The 19502-nt window shown below is 39.8% G+C and overlaps 1 protein-coding gene across 1 annotated transcript in view; it reads left to right on the top strand.

Moving 5' to 3' along the window:
* Positions 1-19502, top strand: part of erbb4b (erb-b2 receptor tyrosine kinase 4b) — a 410234-nt gene that overhangs the window by 171537 nt on the left and 219195 nt on the right. The window contains exon 2 of the mRNA XM_042495287.1: positions 7234-7385. Coding sequence (XP_042351221.1) covers positions 7234-7385 — 152 coding nt within the window. The remainder of the gene's footprint in view (positions 1-7233; positions 7386-19502) is intronic.

Raw genomic sequence — 19502 nt, 5'->3', positions numbered from 1 at the left:
TGGAGATTTCTACTTTGTGACCGAAGAGCTCTGCTGGAGTTATGATCTGCCAGTGTGTCTGAGATGTAATGTGGAGCTAGACCAGCAAATGCTTTAAAGGCCAAAATAAGGATTTTGAATTGTATTGTATAAAATATCATTTAAACTTCTGAAACCTGGAGCACCACTTTTCTTGTGCTGCTTTCAGACACAATTCATAAGTGTTTAAACCTTTGAGACCTGAGCAAATTGGTGCAATTTCTTTCAAAACATGGGGAAAAAAAGCAATGAGTGACTTGGTTAGAAATGTTCTGTGAATTTCAAGAAATAAGTAGATTTAGATAATTATTTGAAGCAAGCTAGGGAAAAATAATATTATAAATATCATAATTATTGAAATTATATTACCGAATTATTGTAGATTTTAAGCACTTTTTCTTTCGTTCTGTCTTTTTTAACCTGCTGCCTTCTGGCAAAAGATACAGAGTTACCTGCCGTACCACAAGACTAAAGAGTAGCTTCATTCCCCAGGCTGTGAGACTCCTAAACTCCTCTTTTAACTCCAAAAGATGTAGCAGGATCAAGAGCAAATTTTTAGTTTTGACCAATAAATCTTCCTTGTACCTTTTTTTAAACTAATTTTCATGTAGTTTTCTTGTACTTTTTACTAGTTTCTTGTTAGCTTTTTTAACATTTCTTCTTTCACTGCTCATTACCTTCTTCATATGTTATATGAAATAAATCAAGCCAGTTTTGTCTGGTTTCAAACCAATTAAGGTCTTTGAGGACTGGAGTTATATGGCCTGATCTTTGACATACATGTTAACGCTTCCCAATGCGTGTTTATGTGTTAACGTGGGTTATTATGCTGTCATGTTTTGATACAAAAATCCACATTTTTTACTTGTGTTTTTGGGTTTTGTTTGTTTTTGTAGTTCTAATAACTAACGAGAGCTTGCTACAGGCAAAGGGTTTCATGAGAATGGTGAGACTAAATAATACAGCACATGTACTAATCATACTCATAGAACACTTGGTAGTCAAGTTTGAAATATATCAAATACATAAAATTCTGACAGCACAGAGTGCATATCAGGCAGCTGCAAGCATTCCTCTGCAGAAAACTCCCACAAGGTGTTTGGGCTGTGTGCACTAGCAAGGGGATGAATGCTAATTTATGGCCGACCATATGGAGACAGCAACAGCATTGTTGGTAGGTGACCAGAGCTCGGAGGGCAGTGAGAGGTTAGTGTTACTGGACCGTACCATCATCACGACCACTCATCTTGTTATTGTTTCTGATGCTTATTAAGCCGCTCAGCAGATGGACAATAATCTGTGCCATGATTACCATCAGAAGCAGTGGCTTGTAACTCATACTTAGCCAGAAAAGCTCATCTGGGGGACATTAGGGGACAAAGGATAGCTCTGACCTCAGATGTGGCACTTTTTAGTTTGGGTGACATAAAAATGTAGTATTTTTTGTCCTGTGCAAGGCAGTCTTCGAGTGCAACTTATACAAGGTCCTCTTGTTTATTCAAGGCACGTTAGCCAAGCTCAGCTATTGACAGTGTTTACTTATAGAAGTGACATTTGCAACTTTATTTAATTCAGTCAGTTACTGGCTATTGGGATGACCTTTTGCTGGCTTCCCTGGCAGGAGCCTATAAACCTCAGAGACTTGCCAGCTTTATAGGCTTTCAATAATCGCACAAGGCACTATTGATGAAGTTGTTGTGTGCACTACCTATGAAATGAATTGGGCAAGGAGCAGAAACCACAGCAGTGCAGTGCCTACGTTATCCTGATGAGGATATTTATGGGGAAAAATGGATGACAGCGCAGCCCGGGGGCATTTCAGTTTCTTTGCAAACATTTAAACATTTTTTTTATGTCAAGAACTCTTTGCATTTCCTCTATAGCTGACACCATGATTGTGTCAGAGACAGTGATGGATGCGTTCTGGTCTTGTCTGGTGGTTGTCTGTTGGAGATGCATGGGGGCTGCATAGGAGCCATTTCAAACCACCTACCAACCCATCTGTCCCTCAGAAGGTTTGATTTGTGAGAGAAAGATAAATGGATGGTGAGGAGAGAGGAAGTCTTTTTTCGTTGTCACAGGAAATGGAGAGAAGTCTGGCATTTCCACCCACATACAGGTACTTAAAGCTTACAAGCGCACCACTTCTATATGTCTATATTCTACCTGTCTGTCTAACTATTTGCCTAGCCATCTAGATCTGTTAGTACTTTATCACTTTTGATATCTGTTGCCTACAAACATGCGGTTCCTTATAAATATGCATTTTTTTGTCCTTAACCAATATTTTTATCGTCATTTAGAAAGTAATGAGAGGATAAACAAGGCTGATTACAAGCTTGCTGTCTATGTCAAAGCATAGCCAAACAAACTAGACCATATAAATTGAGCCAGATATGCATTTCCACCCATTGGCTCATAATCTTCTCATTAATTACATATATTGGAAAATCCTGAATTATTATGATTCATTGCCTTAATCCATCACTTCTGAGATGAAATTCCCTGCAAACAAATTAAATCAATTTACTCAACACGAGCAAATAGACTATATATATGGAACAGAGACATTGAATCTCATTGGCATTCTCTGCTTTAAGTGTGCCGCGGAGTGAAATCCATCAAACAGATAAGATGGATTCGCTTTTCTAGAACAGCCGTAAGTTTTAAACAATATGAAGATTCATCTGTTCCTGCAGTCTATTCCTGCATCATAGGCAGTATGTTAAACAGTCGACGACTCTGCGTCTTATAGCATGTTCTCCTGGGTAGGCAGGCCACACCAATAAAAAGAGCAGAGGCTGTGTTTTATGCCTTTACTGTGATATACAGGCACAGATGTAACATATTGAGCAAGGAGCATGGATTCGATCATGCAGTGAGAGGCGGGGGATATACATCCAGAGGTCTATTATTTACGGGCTGCCCACGTTTGGGCGCACACATGCAGACGTATCACCATTATGATCGCTGGGCTTTGCAGTTAAACCTGAAACAGTTCACACTTCTTCTCATATATACACTCCACGCAGCACAGATGGTTTTTTTGTGGTTCACTTGGCAGTCAGTGCCACCTCAGACAAAAGCAGAGCTTTAGAATTTTATAGTGTTTCATTAGAAATCACACAACATATAGACTTCACATAGTTCTAGACAGGCTTCAAAAGTCAGGAGGCTTACTGATGGCATGCTTGAGGAAGCAAATGGATATAAAAAAAAAGTAAATTTCACCAGACATCACATGCCACAATGCCCCCTTTCCTCTGATCTCAGCGCCCTGCCCCAAGGGTGCAATAACAGTTTATTACACCTATCCTCACTTTATGACCCCCCTCTACCCTCCACCCCGCTCCCCTCAAGCCCACGCTAACTGTTATTGAAAACACCCCGGTCTGCCATATATCATTCCTGAGCAGCACGTTATGCTATGTGCAACCTAGCTAATCACCACCAGCTCGTATGCTTATAGTCTAGGTCACATCAGGAATAGTTCCACTTCTCTAATATCAGCTTAGATGTGGAAGTGTTTTAACACAATCCCATTTGTCTTTACAGCCTGTATTGCCTTGAGGTGAATCCTCCTTTCCCCATCTGTATCGGTGGTGTAGTGACGGGGAGTAAATAGGAAATAGAATTGAAAGATTTTACCACAGAGCGCCTGTGTGGAGAAAACGGGTAAATGAGTTTAGCTTGGTTTATTGCTGCCCAAGAGGGCGGAGTGCAGGTTGATTCAAGGGGGGTGTATGGTATGCAGAGGAAAGCAGCACAGTATGGTGTATATAGTAGGATGTGTAAGGGATCTTGGATTAAAATGCAAAGCGTCGGTAAAGATCTTTCGGGTGGAGGTGTTCAGGGAGAGAGAGGTAACAGCTCATGGGTGACAGTGTGACAAGACTCAGGGAAGGACCTGTCACCCCTCCGTCACACTGATGGCTCCTCTGTCATCAAGAGGGTGCAGGTGGGAGAAACCACACCGCCCTGGCAATGCAAATGAAGCGAAATTATAATGCTTTAGAAGAACGAGTGTCTGTGTCCATATCAAGGTGGGACTATGCAGGATTTTACTAAAAACAAAACAATGTATAGACCAAAGTAAATCATCTCTTATGACACAGTAAAAATGTGTGTGGCCGTGTTTGTCAAACAGCCTGCCCTCTGCCTGTGTTTTCATATTTTCACACAACGCTGTAGTTAGCTTTTGATTTCCAGCTTCCGATTGCATTCAGGAGTTAAGGGGAGAGTTAAGAGGTAATGTAATGTAATTTGCAATACTTACTGACCGATTCTCTGTTTTTTTCACCTCCTACTGTGGTGAAAGCATGTTAGCTTTTAAGTAAAGCCTAAACATTGTCTAAAACCCACTTTCAAATTTGTGAAACCTTTAATTTATTTGTGAGAATGCAAAAAAAGGAAGACTTCACTGCAATTTTTACATTTAGACCACGTTGAGGTCTCCCTAGAAAACCACTGTACTGGACTTCATTATCCGAGATAGGCTTAAAATGATTTAAAACACAATTTCAGATTTGTCAAACCTTTAATCTATGTGTTAAAACGCTAAAAAGGGAGACTTTTACAGCATTTTTTTCACCTTGACCACATTGAAACAGCTCTCTCTCAAAAACCAGTGTGGGCTACTTAGACAGGTCAAATCTGGACTACATTATCCCAGACAGACTAAAGATTATTTAAAATACAGTCACGTCACATTAGCTACAGTGTTGTGAGGCAGCGTAACTCCTCTCATATGCAGCACATTCAGGTCTTGATATGATTTCTCTTTCAGCTTCAACTGAACAAATTATTTAAGTGGTTAAACAAATGTATGTTTTGTGACATATTGATGTTAAAACTACATTTGAGCTGATTTAAAAAGAGGTCTGGATATTGAAGCTGAATATTTAAACATTTGATTTGAGGTTACTATATGAATCAGTGCACTCTGATATGCTGAAGTCCTCCATGTTAAAAAAATGACAGAAACTACACGCTGCTGTGATTGGTTGACTCGCTGTGCGCATTTTATTACGTGCGGCGGAGTTCCCGCCCACCTCCTTCCGGATTATCCATTCTAGCGTCAACACCATCGAGGGCTCCGGTACTCTGGTAGCATGTGTCTTCACCATGGTCTCCACCCCATGGATCTATTCCACCCACGCTGGGGAACAACGTGCCGCTAGTCACGTTTGCATCATGTGTGCGTCGGTCACATGAACCTGTGTTAGCTTGCTAATGTTAGCTACCTGGCTAATAGGTGCCATGCACGACAGAGAAAGCGGAGCGACAAAGAGCTGAGGGAGGCAGCTAACAGCAGCGCAGCTTTACAGAGCTGGATTCAGAGGTGAATAGAAATGTCAAGCTACCATTTTCTACATAATTATGTTAACTGGAAGCACGCCCTTTTTCTCAGAAGCGTTTTTTAAATTCTGAAGTGGGCGAATAACTAAATACAAATATTAAATCGATAACAAATACCGTAAGTTAAGTTTTGTGGGCGAGTTTCATCTTCAAAAAAATGTCAAAGAAAGTGCTATCCTGTAGGAGGTTAACCCCAGAAGCTCCTGACAGCGCTGGAGTGCCTTGCAAACAAGAAATTACCTTTTAAAGCTATAACATTTGTAAAATATCACATTTTAAGGCTAGGCAGTGAAAACTTATATGATATTTTGTAACTGTTCTGTATTCTAGAGCATTTTTTTTGTACACAAAAAACTAGATATAGCTTCCGGCCAGCATGCATACCTCCCCTAAAATAAATGCAGCTGTCATGAATTTTAGAAATACACCTGTTTTCGTACTATGATATGTCAAACCGAGTGCAGTGAAAATGTAGACAAAAAGCATAAATTCAAATACTAGTTATTAAAAAAAAAATTTGGGGAAAGGTTTTTAGTTTGATTTACATTCATGGCATTTTTTAAAATGTAATTAATATTTAACAATTCAAACAGTTTACAAAAATTGTACATGGTGAGGTTGAGACCTTATAAAATGGAAGCGACCAGGTACCAGACCATAAGCAGCATACTTACAAGAAGAAGCTTGAAAATGGAGGACACAGCGCTGACCAAAAAGATACATTAAAAAAAAAATGAACAAACAAAATGCCAATAGACCTTGTTCACACCAGACATTTTTACATGTTATCATAAGAAAAGCACAGGTGTATTAAATAACATTAATGATAGCTGAATTCCATTTAGGGGAGGTGCCGGTACTGTGCATGCTGGCTCACTGGAATAGCTTACTGGCACATTTAATGGAACAGAGCCATTGTTAACGTTATCAGCTTCGCCTGCGTTGTCCGTATTACGACAGGTCAAAATGTGTTCTGTGAATATGGTCCAAATAGTAAGTGAGAGTTGGCATTCACTTTCACTTTTGCTAGAGATACTGTTTATGACCAGAAACCGACAACCCTGCAGAGTATACCCTTTAAATTGGTTGCAATTCAGCAGTGTTTTGCAAATTTAAATAGCCAGGACACGTAATACTTGAAGGCTTCAACAAAGTAAGCCAAAATTGCACATGGTTGTTGTTGATTGGTTTTTACACAAAGCTGTCTGAGTCCTCACATACTTTGGGTTTTAAATGCCTTTTTTCTCAGTCTGTGACTATGCATACACATGTCTGTGTTTTCATGCTAGAGTGCGCAGCAACAGCTGATTGGACAGATGGCTGGTGTCGTCATGGGGAGGGGGACAGCAAGGTGTGTGATCTGTGGAAGTTGGTCTGTTTAATTACTTGTCAAACGAGCATCCCAGCTAGCCACTAAAGAGCTTTCATGTGCCCCGAGGGGTGATGTGAGGTGTGGTTGGGGTGCTGTGAGGTCCAGTGACTCCTTAGTCTTACATGACCAGGGCATCTGAGCAGGTGCTGCAGCTCACTGTCCATGGGCTCATGTTTACACTACATTGTCACTGAATGGTTTTTGTACCAAAAGTCTGGCACACTGCACAAACCAGTGTTGCGTATATGAAATCCCCTGTGCACAAGCATTTATTTCTGTTGGCAGTCTTTAAAGACTACATTCAAAATCATATCAAGGTGAGCAGGGCTGTGGTGTTTATGATCAATGTTCAAGCTGTTTCCTCTGTCAAACTGTTGGAAAACAAAGTGGGACCCTGTGTGCGTGATTGCTTTCTAATCCTGCTAGATGTAATATAGCTGTATTAACACTTTCTTATCCCTCTGTCCCTGTCTCTTGTTTTCTAGTATGTGCTGGTACAGAGAACAAGCTGAGCACCCTGTCAGACCTGGAGCAGCAGTACAGCACCCTGAGGAAATACTACGAGAACTGTGAAGTCGTAATGGGCAATCTGGAGATCACAAGCATTGATCGCAGTCGCAACCTGACCTTCCTCAGAGTAAGGCAAAGTGATACACTGTACTGGCTGTGAATTGTATTTGTCTATACTATATATGTATTTATGCCCCCAACTCTCAACCTGCAAATAACCAGAGGTGATTCAGTGTGCTTGATTCAGTGTAAAAGTTTAGTTACATGTTGTCAGTCAAACAACATATAACTTAATCAGTATCTCTCTGACTGAAGTTTAAAAAGTGCTGGACAGGTTATTTATTAGGGCGCATACATATTATCCTATATTATGGTAATTACAGTAATTTCTATGATGTCTCTTCTTTCCAGTGTATATGAATAACCAACCAAACACCCAAATGTTGCTTCATTTGTATGCACGTAACTGTCCAAATCTGAGTAAAAAAGTTCAGAATGTGAACTTTTTTTCATCATTTTTATCATTTGACCTTGTCACCCAGAGAATGCCCTGTGCAGATCCTTTTCTACCAATCAGCACTCAGATTAGTGTCTACATAGCCAATGATAAGCAGCGAGGAATGTTGCTCTAATCGAGGGTTATCAGACTTCCTCTCCTCTCAGAGTGTCTGACTGATTGTACGCTCGCAACATTATGATCTGAGGCGTAGAATAATCAAAATCCAAATAACTTGATCTGGTTAATCTCCTTTTTTGATTAAGTGATTCATGGACAGGGAAGGAGAAGTGCTGTTGCACTGATCTCAAACCTTTTAGACCAAGTTTTGGAAAATGTTAGGTGCAGTTTTTTTTTCAAATCCTCGTATTCCTAAACTGAGCATGTGAGCCAACTGATTCACACAGTGAGAGTCACGTGTGACATTGTTTATGTCACACCTGACTCTTTATTTAAGTGTAGTCAGCTGTGGGTTGAGGTTAATGAATGAATGGAGGTGAGATGAGTGCTGCTCTCTGATGCTGAGGAGGTACATGATGTTTGGGTGAAGGAGCTGAGATGCAGTGCAGAGTACAGAATGCATTTTAAACATCAATATCAGAGTCGATGATGTCCATTTAATTGTGTGAAGCAAAAATCGTGCTCAAGATTTAGCTATATATTACAGGAATATCTGTAGTAATATCCTACATATTCAAGAATTTGGGTACTTTTTATAGACCTGAAAATATAACATCATGTGTCTGTATATATATATACAATATTATATATATATATATATATATATATATATATATATATATATATATATATATATATATATATATAATATATATATATACACACACATATATATAAAGTGAACTTGTATAAAGCATCAAGCCTAAGTTGATGTATTTTTCTTATTTTGTACATTGATTGAATATCACTTACATTGAACAGCATTGTATTTTATGTCTCCATCTGCTGGTGGGCCATTAGCAGCATAAGAGTATGCATAACATGATGATAATTCCACTACAGAAGAGACTTGATGATCACTAAAATTAAGTGGGAAGAATGGACCCATCTATCTGTACCAGTTATCTGCCAAATGAGTTGTTACATATTAGCATATTGTATATCAGCAAAAAAATGAAATATTGCTCATCCCTAAATATGAGTATAACATCCAAAATCCAAGTTTTACTCTCAGTGGTTTCTGTGACACGAGAAAAACGAGTAAAGTCACGCAACACCAATGTTTGTTCAACATGAATTTGTTGTTCACGTTGTAGCATTACTGGAGAAAATAATGGAGTGCATCCCCTGCATCGATAGTGAGTTTACTGTGTCCTTTCCGATTTCATTACGTCACCGAGCAACGTCACTGCCTTATCTATTTCTCTTAGTCTAATACTCTCCATATACACTGTACTCCACAATTTCCCTTATGTTAGATATGTTTTGCACCCCACCCTCCCCATAGAATTAAAAAAGTGGGGGCAGGTTGCAATTTTAGAGTCTCTGCCTCCGGGTGGCTGCCTATGTTGCCTATAGGAAGATCTGCCTCTGCTGAAGTGGGTTTGCTTCTATGGATGCTTACTTCCATTTTGCTCTTCGATGGACGCATGCATACATACAAAAACACAGTGGTGGAAGATGACAGGCCCCAGCCCTTCAGGGGCCAGAGCAGTAATAGCATCGTAATGAGAGGTCAGAAGGAGGCAAGAGAAGTTACGGTTACTGAGAAAGAAAAAAAATATGTTTTTTTGGTAAAGTCAGCTGCTGCTGTTGACCTTTGTTGGCCTTCCACTTCTCAAGAACATCACCCTAGACCACTCTGGCAGCATTTTGCACTGCTAACGCCATCCAACTCCAATTGATTCCAGTCTATCTGGGGGCTGGGGAGCTCCCCTGGTGTTACGCTAAAGTGCTGACTGCATTCATGGGCTGGTATTGCTGTGCGTATGAACTGGTCTGCAGAGGCTTTGCAGAGAAGGCAGGCCCCCATCAAGACAGGCTGTGGGTTTTTTAAATATTTTACTCCATACAGCGATGATTTGAAGTTAATGTGGCGAAATGGTTTGTTTACGTCAGGTGAAAGTAATGGGGTAGCTTGTTTTCCCTTGAGTATTTAGTTTGCATGGACCACAAAAAAATCAAGATTGATCAAAGCAGCAAATCAAAGACAGTCATTAAGTGTTCGCAATTGTGTAGAGCAATACTGACAACACCCCCTGCGATGCACAACAAAACCAAGATGATATTAAGAAAGAGGCAGCAATGGATGGTAAAGTGCTACCATTAGACCCCTGCAGAGGTAATAGGCCCCACTGACTTGGATGAAAAACTATGGTGGGGGGGGGGATGCAGTTCAAAAACCAAGTGCGATTGCTGTTTAACTAAACAGAACCAATTTGTACTGTAAGACAACAATTACACTCCCACCTTTTCACATTGTCTCAGCTGCACAAGCTAATATAACATAATGGCAAGTCTTTGCAGGTTGAGGTTAAAGGTGCTTTTGACTACAATCCCCTCTATACCTGCCTACCTCTGTATTACACCACCAGTCATTTACAAAACGACTCCCTGTGGCGCCAAGTTGCCAGGTACCTCCACCTTTCCATGCTTGGCAATTAACATGGGTTAATTGAAGATGCTAATTAGGAACACAGGGTGCCAAACAGCAAGGGAGCAAGAGGGCATGGTTCAGTGTGTATTTTTAGGGAATATTATTATTATTATGATAAAACACATTAATAACATGGTTCCCTGGAGGGGTAAGAACTTCACCTTGAGGTAGAGAAGAAGGGAAGGAGTGAAGAGAAAAACTGTTGTGCAGCAGCTTACCATACCACCTGTCTCTGGGAGGTGATTGAAACTGATGCCTGTGCATTGGCTCTTTCTTTTCAAGATAGCCAAGAGATTGATGGCTGCCTCCCAAAAGCCCCTCAAACAGCTTTAGCAGTAAATAGAGTCCATCTTCCAAACTGCCTCCACGACAGATGAATCAACGCTCGCACTGTGATTAATAACTGCATTTCAGCACTGAGGCTTTCTCCCCAATCTCCCATTATGCACATTCAAACCAAAAGCACAACAGTGAGCTTTAACCACACGCTGTGTTTACATCTTCAACGTTTAAATCACTCCTAAATCCATATTCTCATTCCTTTTGAATCTTTCTCTTAGAACATACATTTGCATTCTGAGTGCATTCACATAAGGAATTGAAATGACAAGTCATGGCCGGCTCAACATGTGATGTTTTCTGTTTTGCGAGTGGCACACAGAGGAGAGCAAACACACACTTTTGCGTCTCTTCTTTTCCCTCATGTCGCTTTCATGCGTGTGCTCATAAACTGATCTGTGATTATGAAATATTAATTTTTCCCTCTCCTCCCTGCTTCCCAGTCCCAGTAGGAACCCACAGTCGCACAGTCAGATTGGATTGTTTGTCTTGCCATTGCAACCATTAGTAAACATGTCATTTTCCTCCTAATATTAATGCAATGATCAGATTGTTTAGCAGCCCAGCGCCGATCCGTTGACTCCCTCCTGTAGCTGCTAATAAATTATGGAATTATCATTTACAAATGGAAACATTTAGATTTCCAACAGGCCTTGTGTTATTAGTGTCTGACCAAAGCAGAATAAAAATGTAAATGAAGCTCAAGGATCTGGACACAAAAATTGTATATTCAGATCTTGTGTTAAAGATGAATCCCTCCATTACAGCATCCTTTAATTTCCATTCGTCTTGTTCATCTTTATACCAATTATCCCTGTTTTCTAAAAAAAAGGCTTCCTTACAAGGTGATGGTCTAGAAAAAAGAAATAAAGATGTCTTTAAATATAATGCAGTCCAACACAACACTTGCTGCATGACTACATTCATCTTGCTTGTATATGGATGGCTCATGCCCTACCACCTATGCAAAGGAAGAGGGAATGTAAAGGGAGCTTCTAGCCAATGACTGTGATGGTCTGTTAATGTGGCCTTCAGTGACACTTGTGTGAAGTGTTCACTTGAGCCGACACTTGTTTGAAAATTTCTCAGCTGTCACTGTGATGCATACCAGATGGAAAACACTGTGAGTGCACCAGTGAGCAGGAATAACACAGGCTAAAGGGTTACTTGAGATTTAAGATGTCTGGTTACCCAAGTTAGCAAGTTTTTTATTTTTTTATTTTTTAAAAGGTTATCAACAAAACACTAAATTTACTCAATCTGTCTTATTCGTTACGCACTATGGCATGAGACAGAATAGCTTACATAGAAAAAGGCAGCAGAAGTGTGCCTCTTCAATGTTCTTTCAGCCCCACTTGTCTTGACCCTGCTTTGCTTTGGAGGGGACAATCAGTTGATAAGGATTCGGGGGTAAACAATTCAAAAACCTCAAATAACAAAGGCAAAATAAGTATTTTAAAATGCTGCATTTAGGGTCAATAACCTTTGAGGTCATGATCACATGTTTTGTTCTGTGAAAACACAAAACAGTCGCTAGTAGAGTGAGCGAGCACCAACACAGACATACAGTATTATGTAACAAGGTTTATGGCAAGTTCATCAGTGTTTTCAAGCTGAAGGTTATGTAAAGGAGGGTATTTGATGAAAAGAAAGTCTCGTCCCTCCAGGTACTGTATTTTTTATTTCTTAAATCTGTATTTTTTTAAATTCTCTTTTTCTCTTTGCTTAGCCTGAGAACTGCAAGAAATGCACAGCAACGGAGCTTAAAAGCTTTATCACGATAGGTTGTTGCAACATATACTTGTCAGAGGAGGTGGACTAAGCATCTGGCTCTGTGGATAACAACCATCTGAAAACCCTTCTGAAATAACCAGTAGCCACGTATATTGGCGTTGCATGTGTGTGTTAGGTTTGGTTGGTATCTGTTTTATCATACCTTCACACCTTTTTTGAATTCCACTGGGATAGACAGTATACAACAGTGTCAGTGTGCGGATGAGGATGTTGCAAGCAAAACGTCCTCAATACAGCCTCTCCAGTATGATGCTAATAGAGAGATAAGGGTCTGTATTTTTGACAGTATTTTTAATTAACACCATCAGGATTTTTAAATACCCTGATATACTAGAATACAGTGATACCGCCCATGCCTAGTGTGTGTTTATGTGGCAAGGCCATAATTCATGACCCAATCATCACCTCCCTCACCAAATTTATTTTGATGTACTCCTCACGTTCAAACTGTAAGCTGCACTCACAATGACAGACTGATTGCTGAATTCATAGATTGTGACTGAGTTGACCTAACAAATTAACATTATGCAGCCTTCAGGGGCTTGTCAGAGATATATCAGAGTAAAAATGTACGCGTGCAGGGATTACAGAAGAGCACTACAAGTTATGATCATGACAAAGGCTGAATGTAAAGACCGTAATAGCAACACCAGTAAAATACAAAGACATACCTAAATGATAAAAAAGGGACCGATAAAGCTTTTCATAATGTTATGTTTCATTTTTGTTGACAGTGTTTAGGGTCAACAGTAAATCAAGTGTACTTTTTTGATGTTGTGCTGTAATTGGAGGGGAGGGAGGCCACATTTTGTAGCGGCCATTCATGATCAAAACATCTGCCGTCACATATTGATTTGATTTTCTATTTGTGGAGCTGGACCATATATATATATATATATATATATATATATATATATATATATATAAACCATTTGGTTATACACTCTCGGAGAGTAGAGCGTATGCAGGGCACACATGTAGTAGGCCCTGGCAATGCATCCAAACATTTGTTTTCACTTGCCTGTGCAGCCTTTTATCCATCCATCTGATCAGCTCCCGATTGACAGATCAATTATTCAGAAAAAAGAAATTACAGAAGTCATGAAAAGTTAAGTCTGTGTTGCATCCACAGACCCTCAAAAATGTTCAAATTAAGAGGGGCGACAGAATGATAAAAAAAAAAGGGACAATCACTCAAGACGACCCCCTTCGTCTTCACCACCACTACCACCATCCTGTCATCAGCTACCACCACACTTAGATTCTAAATCTGTGGGAAGTGTAAATTGATTTAGTATTGTAGGATCTTTCTAAACTATTTTGCATGATTATTAAAAAATAAAAAATAAATATATACACATATATAGTTAGATTGCTTTGCATGAATGCAAGGTTTAAGTTAAAAATAAATAAATTCATGCTTTTGCCATCTATTCCATCACCTCATGATAGGTCACTCATATGCAGTTTACAGTAGGGCAGACATTACATATGACATTGCGTTCCCACAGCATTTGAAAGCAGCGTCTATTCCTGCACTCCATCCCTGTCTTCTGACATCTTTCTTCATACTTCTTCTTGACTGGCATATTTGTCCCTCAGGCACCATTGGTGCCCTCCCCAGCTTCCTAATTGTTGGTGCACTGTTAGATGAGTGCAGATTACGTTGGCCCCCTGCTCCTCAGCAAACTCCTTCAATATTAATGAAGACTGATGAAGTGCTAGGGAGCCCCTGTCTTTCAGCCCCAGCCTAGATTGGATTGACAATTGCAATTAGCGTCCCCTCAAGTTCATTTCCATCACTTTAATTTGACACGAAGAAGGACAGTGTGGGGTGGGAAGGGAGACCGTTGAAGGAAAGAATTCCTGAGTAGAAAGGTTACAGAGGGAAAATGGGGTGAAAGAGTTTGACCAGGAACTAGTTTGAGAGCCAGAGAGGAAGAGCTCGCTTTAGCCAACACAAAGAAAATTTAGGAGTTGTGACAAATCTTTTCCTCACCAATATCTGAAGCGATTTCCTGCAGTTTACTTTTTATATCTCTTCCATCTTCCCTTTTGTCATGTGCAGAGGAAGCCAGAGGAAAGTCTGTACTAGAGTCAAATCCCCCTTAAGGCCTTTAAGTCGGGTTGTGATCCCTGCTAGGTGATGTCTACTGCCACCAATGAAGCTCAGTGTATGTTTTCAGTGTTTGCCTAATATCAGTATTTCTTCTCCCACCTGCAACAGTCACCAAATGGATTGCTTGTCAGTGCGTGTGTGAAAAAGAAAAAGAGTTTGTGAGATACCAGGACAGCAGCGTCTGAAAATTAATGATTCTCCATCCTTTTGCAGGGGAAATAAGCAACGGATGATAGTCAGAGGTTGATGATGTCATGTTTGTGTATATTTCTATACAAGTTTTTATGTGTGTATGGGTATAGGTATACTGTATGTTTGTATTGTGTTATTGTAACTGATGGAAAATGTGACATCAAAACTTTCTCTTTGCTGTAGTGACATTAATTTTAAACCTACCCTTCCTCAAATTGACTGACGCAATTGGTTGCATCCGTTTCTGTAAGTACATGTTTGTGTGTGTGGGTGTGTGTGTATGTGTGTAATTGTAGGCAGGGTTAAAACCTGTCTCCTTGTTTGACTGACAGATACATTTTCTTCCCACTGGTGGTCAGCCCATATCATTTTCTTCCGCTGTCTTTTGGAAATGATCTGGACTGATAGGGCAGTGGAATGAGAATAACAAAAATGTCTGCTATCCCGCAAATAAGCAAATACATGCTTACCATTTGTATTGACCTGTAGCCCCGGGGAGGGCAATAAGAGAAAATCAGCAAAATAGACACATACCTAACCTGGCAACTGTACTGTAAAAACCTAGCAGCTTACTGTAATATAGGAAATCTGTACCTGACCATGGAAGGCAGAAGTCTGTTGATGCCCTGTTGTCAATGCATTGAAACTTATTACCCATTTTATTACACACAAGACTGTGAGATGTGTCAATCAGCAAGATCTTTTTATTATATAATCCTGATTATAATTTTCTCATTATTTTTTACCCTTTCGAAAATTAAATGTATTTCTCTCTACAGTAACCCAATGAGAAATGTCACAGCAAGCAATCTAGTGTTTGCAAAATCATGCAGTGGCACAGTCATCTAAATATATATAGTCAAAAAGCTTTAAAGGAGTGGTGTGTAAGATTTAGGGGGATTTACTGGCATCTAGTGGTGAGGATTGCAGATTGCAGCTGGCTAAAACTTATACTGGTTAGAATTCCTTTGTTGTTAATTGTTTAGGACGTTGTTAGCAGGAGCCAGATTATCTGAGGTTTATTCCTTTCCAAAACAAAAAAACATCTGTTTTTCTGACGTTTCTCATCGTGGAGGGACTGATAACTATGGTGGCCTATGTAAAATTGCAAATGTCCTTATGTAGTGCCAGTGTTTGTTTTGTCTGTTCTGGGCTACTGTAGAAACATGGCCATACAGCATGGCAGATTTTGTACAAGGACCCTCCTCTATATAGATAAAACGGCTAACTCTAAGGTAACGAAAACACAACAGCTCTAATTTTACTGATACACTGAAGAAAACATACATATATTACCGTATATCATGATCCATTTTTTACCAATATGTTGCCCTAAATCCTAGACACTGGACCTGGAAGTGCCTCCACTATTAGAATCAGAATCCTTTTTATTGCTGATAGATTTTCACATACAAGGTATTTGCTTTGTAGATATTGAGTTTTGGTGCATAACACAAACATATCAAGAGGAAATTGAATAATCATTAAAAGTAAGTATTACAAAAATAGACATGAATATAGAACAGAAAAAAAATAGGTAAAAATTGAGAAATGAGAAATACAATGAAAAATATGTAAGATATCCAACTAAAAATGAAAGAGTTGTGCAAAGTATGCGCAGAAAATGTGCAAAATATTTTCCAAGGAGCATGCACAAATCCGTACTGATAATACTCCAATAGATGTGCATTAATGTCATTAAACATTGCTGAAAGATGACTACTCTCAGAGGAAAACAGAAGTTGAACTTGGATAAACTGACACCGATGTGCCAAAATTGAGTCAGAAACATGACCTCCAGGACAGCCTCTAGCCCATTGAGTGGAGCGTCCGCCTCATGTAGGCTGAGTCCTTTGCAGCGGCCTGGGTTCGATTCCAGCCTGTGGCCCTTTGCTGCGTGTCATCCCCATTCTCTCTCCCCCTTCCCTGTCACTCTCTGACTGTTCTGTACTAAAAGCAAGAAAAGCCCAAAAATAATCTTTAAAAAAAAGAGAAACATGACATCCATGCCAGGTGAAAAAATGTAAAATACACACACCTCACCACATCAGGGCACCACAGGGCAAATACATTTAAGACCGTGCATACCTCACACTGTTGACAGCAAACCCTGAGCATTCAAAGTTAAACTAACTGTTTGAGTTTACTGTAACTGACATTGTTGAAATTACATATCGTCTACGATATAGTTTTTGGATTGCTGGATTGTAACTCAGATCTGAAGAGACAGGCATTTTGTGTCTTGGAGTCCCTTTGTTAATCTGGTGATACTTTTTATATGTATTTTCCTGCTCCTTCAAAGGGCTTTATTATCCAGCCACTTTTTCTGTCTATGTGTATTATATCTATATGATTTTTATTGGAGAAATTGTCTGTTTTACATGGTTTCTCATCTTTGAGAAGTAAATTGTTCTTTGCTGAATTCTCTGGAGAGCATATGAAACTGTTGTCTCTAAGTAACACCAGAATTATCCTACTGAAAAGTATATTTGGCAGATTTCAGTAAATTTATCTAACATTCAGTTCTTTGTTGTTCGTTGGATGCAGCTGCATGGGGGCAAGTTTTAAAAAATTTCCCCTGTCTTGGAGTAGACGGTGCAGTAGATGCATGAGACTTTCTCACTACACTGGGCACACGCACGCACACACATACACACATACATAAACCAGAGGTGATAGTACTTATCATAACGGAGCAGTGCCAGACTGAATAGAGAGGCAGTGGAGAGGAGAAGCAGAACCGGGGCATGACAATAGCCCACCCTGCCCCTCGGATGCCTTTCAAACTTCATATCTGCCTCCCTCTGCAGCTTGGCAAAAAAGTGAATGATATAGACCAACTTCTCAGGGGGATCGAAATCAATTTCCGCCCACTGAGACTTAGATGAGGGACTCCATTCCGAGAATGGCTGGTGTTAAGGCTTAGATGGCCAGAGCACAATAGTTCTGCTTGCACCAGACTCCTCATTAACAACACCCGATTGATAACAGCACTTATGGAAAACAGCCACCAGCACGTCTAATCCTCTCTGACTTTATTTATTTTAGGCCCCGACACATAGCACACACTCTTTGTGTATTCAACCTGTGCGAGTCAGTCTTTGCATGGAAAGAAGGGACCTTGTGGGTTTGGCTTGCCATGTTGTTTTATTTTATTTCTATCTTTTTTTTTGCTCAAACTTTGTAAACCATAGTCCTCTCCTGGCTGCACTAGGGAAACAAGCCATTGGTTTCTTAGACCTTGGTGCTGGGGTTTGAGATTAGCTCACTCATCCACATTCTCCATCCATATTTTAGGAATGAAACTCACTACCCGCTGCTAAACCCACAGAATGTGAGTGTGTGTGTGTCAGTTCAACCATGTTGCATTGAGATCACTATATGATCATCATGGTTTTGTCTTTTGCTGTCCCTGTCTTTGTCCGTACTGCTAACTCTGTCTTGTCTTGTCTGACAAAATACAAAAGTAATATGTCATCTGGTAATCTCTCCTTTTATACCTCTGTGCCGGGGATAGCCATGGCCGGGGGCGTTAAGTTTTTTGGGTTAACTGCCCATCCTTAGGTCCGTTCGTCTCATTCACGAGTGCAACATGTCTAGAATGCCTGAAGGGAATTTCTTAAAATGTAGCACAAACGTCCACTGTGAGTCAAAGATGAACTGATTAGAATTTGTTGGTCAAAGGTCCCTGTGACCTTGTGTCTGTTTCATTCTCGTGATCATGATATTGCAAAATGGACTCGAAGGAATTTCTTCAGATTTGGCACAGACTTTGAACTCAAGAGTGAAATGAATTTGGTGGTTGAAGGTCAAAGGTCAAGGTCACTGTGACCTCAAAAAACATGTTTATAGCCATAACCCAAGAATTTATACACTAATTGTGACAAAATGTAACCCAGAAATCTAATATTATAAAATATGGTGCTATAAAGCCAGTAATTCTTGCAAATAGGACAAAAAACTTCCCTGTGATTTTAATAGGTAAGTTCCAAAGGAACTTTTCAAACCACCCATGCAGCACATTCAGGCTCAGTGTGGTCTTGTCATATTATCATATCTAGCAAAATACTGTAGGATTCATTACTATGACTATGTGAGGCTTGCGAGTAGCCCTGCACTTTGGTTGCTCTTCCCTTGGTCAGGAGAACTGCTCTGTCTGAGCTCACTTATTGGTCAACCCAATGCTGCATTTCCTTCAGTATAATCAAAACAAAGTCTGCCACAGAAAGCATCAGAACAGCAGATTTCCTTGCTGCAATTGGAAATAGATGGGAAAAAAATGAGGATGCAACTGGATGGCCAGCAACTACATGGGAATGAGAATTTGGAGCAAGGTAACAAATACTGCAAAGATTGGGGGAGGGGGAGTTTCTCCTTATCCGCTGTGAGCTTCCAAGGACAGAAGGATGTTGTATGATGTAAAGCCTTCTGAGGCAAGTTGTGATTTGTGATTATGGGCTTTATAAATAAAATTGAATTGAATTGAATTTAGTGTGAGAATTCCCAAATTGAGTGAGTGACTTTTGTTTAGATATTACATTGATTTCTAGTGATTTTTTTCTCTGTCAATGTGGGTGGTCTGTGTCTTGAGCAGTTGCCAGCTTTTATTGAATTGATACGGTGAAGAGAGAAAGACAGAAAGGCTTTAGAATTTAGTAAAATCAGAATTAGGTTATGTTATCTCCAG

This window comes from Plectropomus leopardus, chromosome 10 (genome assembly GCF_008729295.1).
Source record: "Plectropomus leopardus isolate mb chromosome 10, YSFRI_Pleo_2.0, whole genome shotgun sequence".
Taxonomy (NCBI): domain Eukaryota; kingdom Metazoa; phylum Chordata; class Actinopteri; order Perciformes; family Serranidae; genus Plectropomus; species Plectropomus leopardus.
This window is presented reverse-complemented; position numbering and strand designations above follow the sequence as displayed.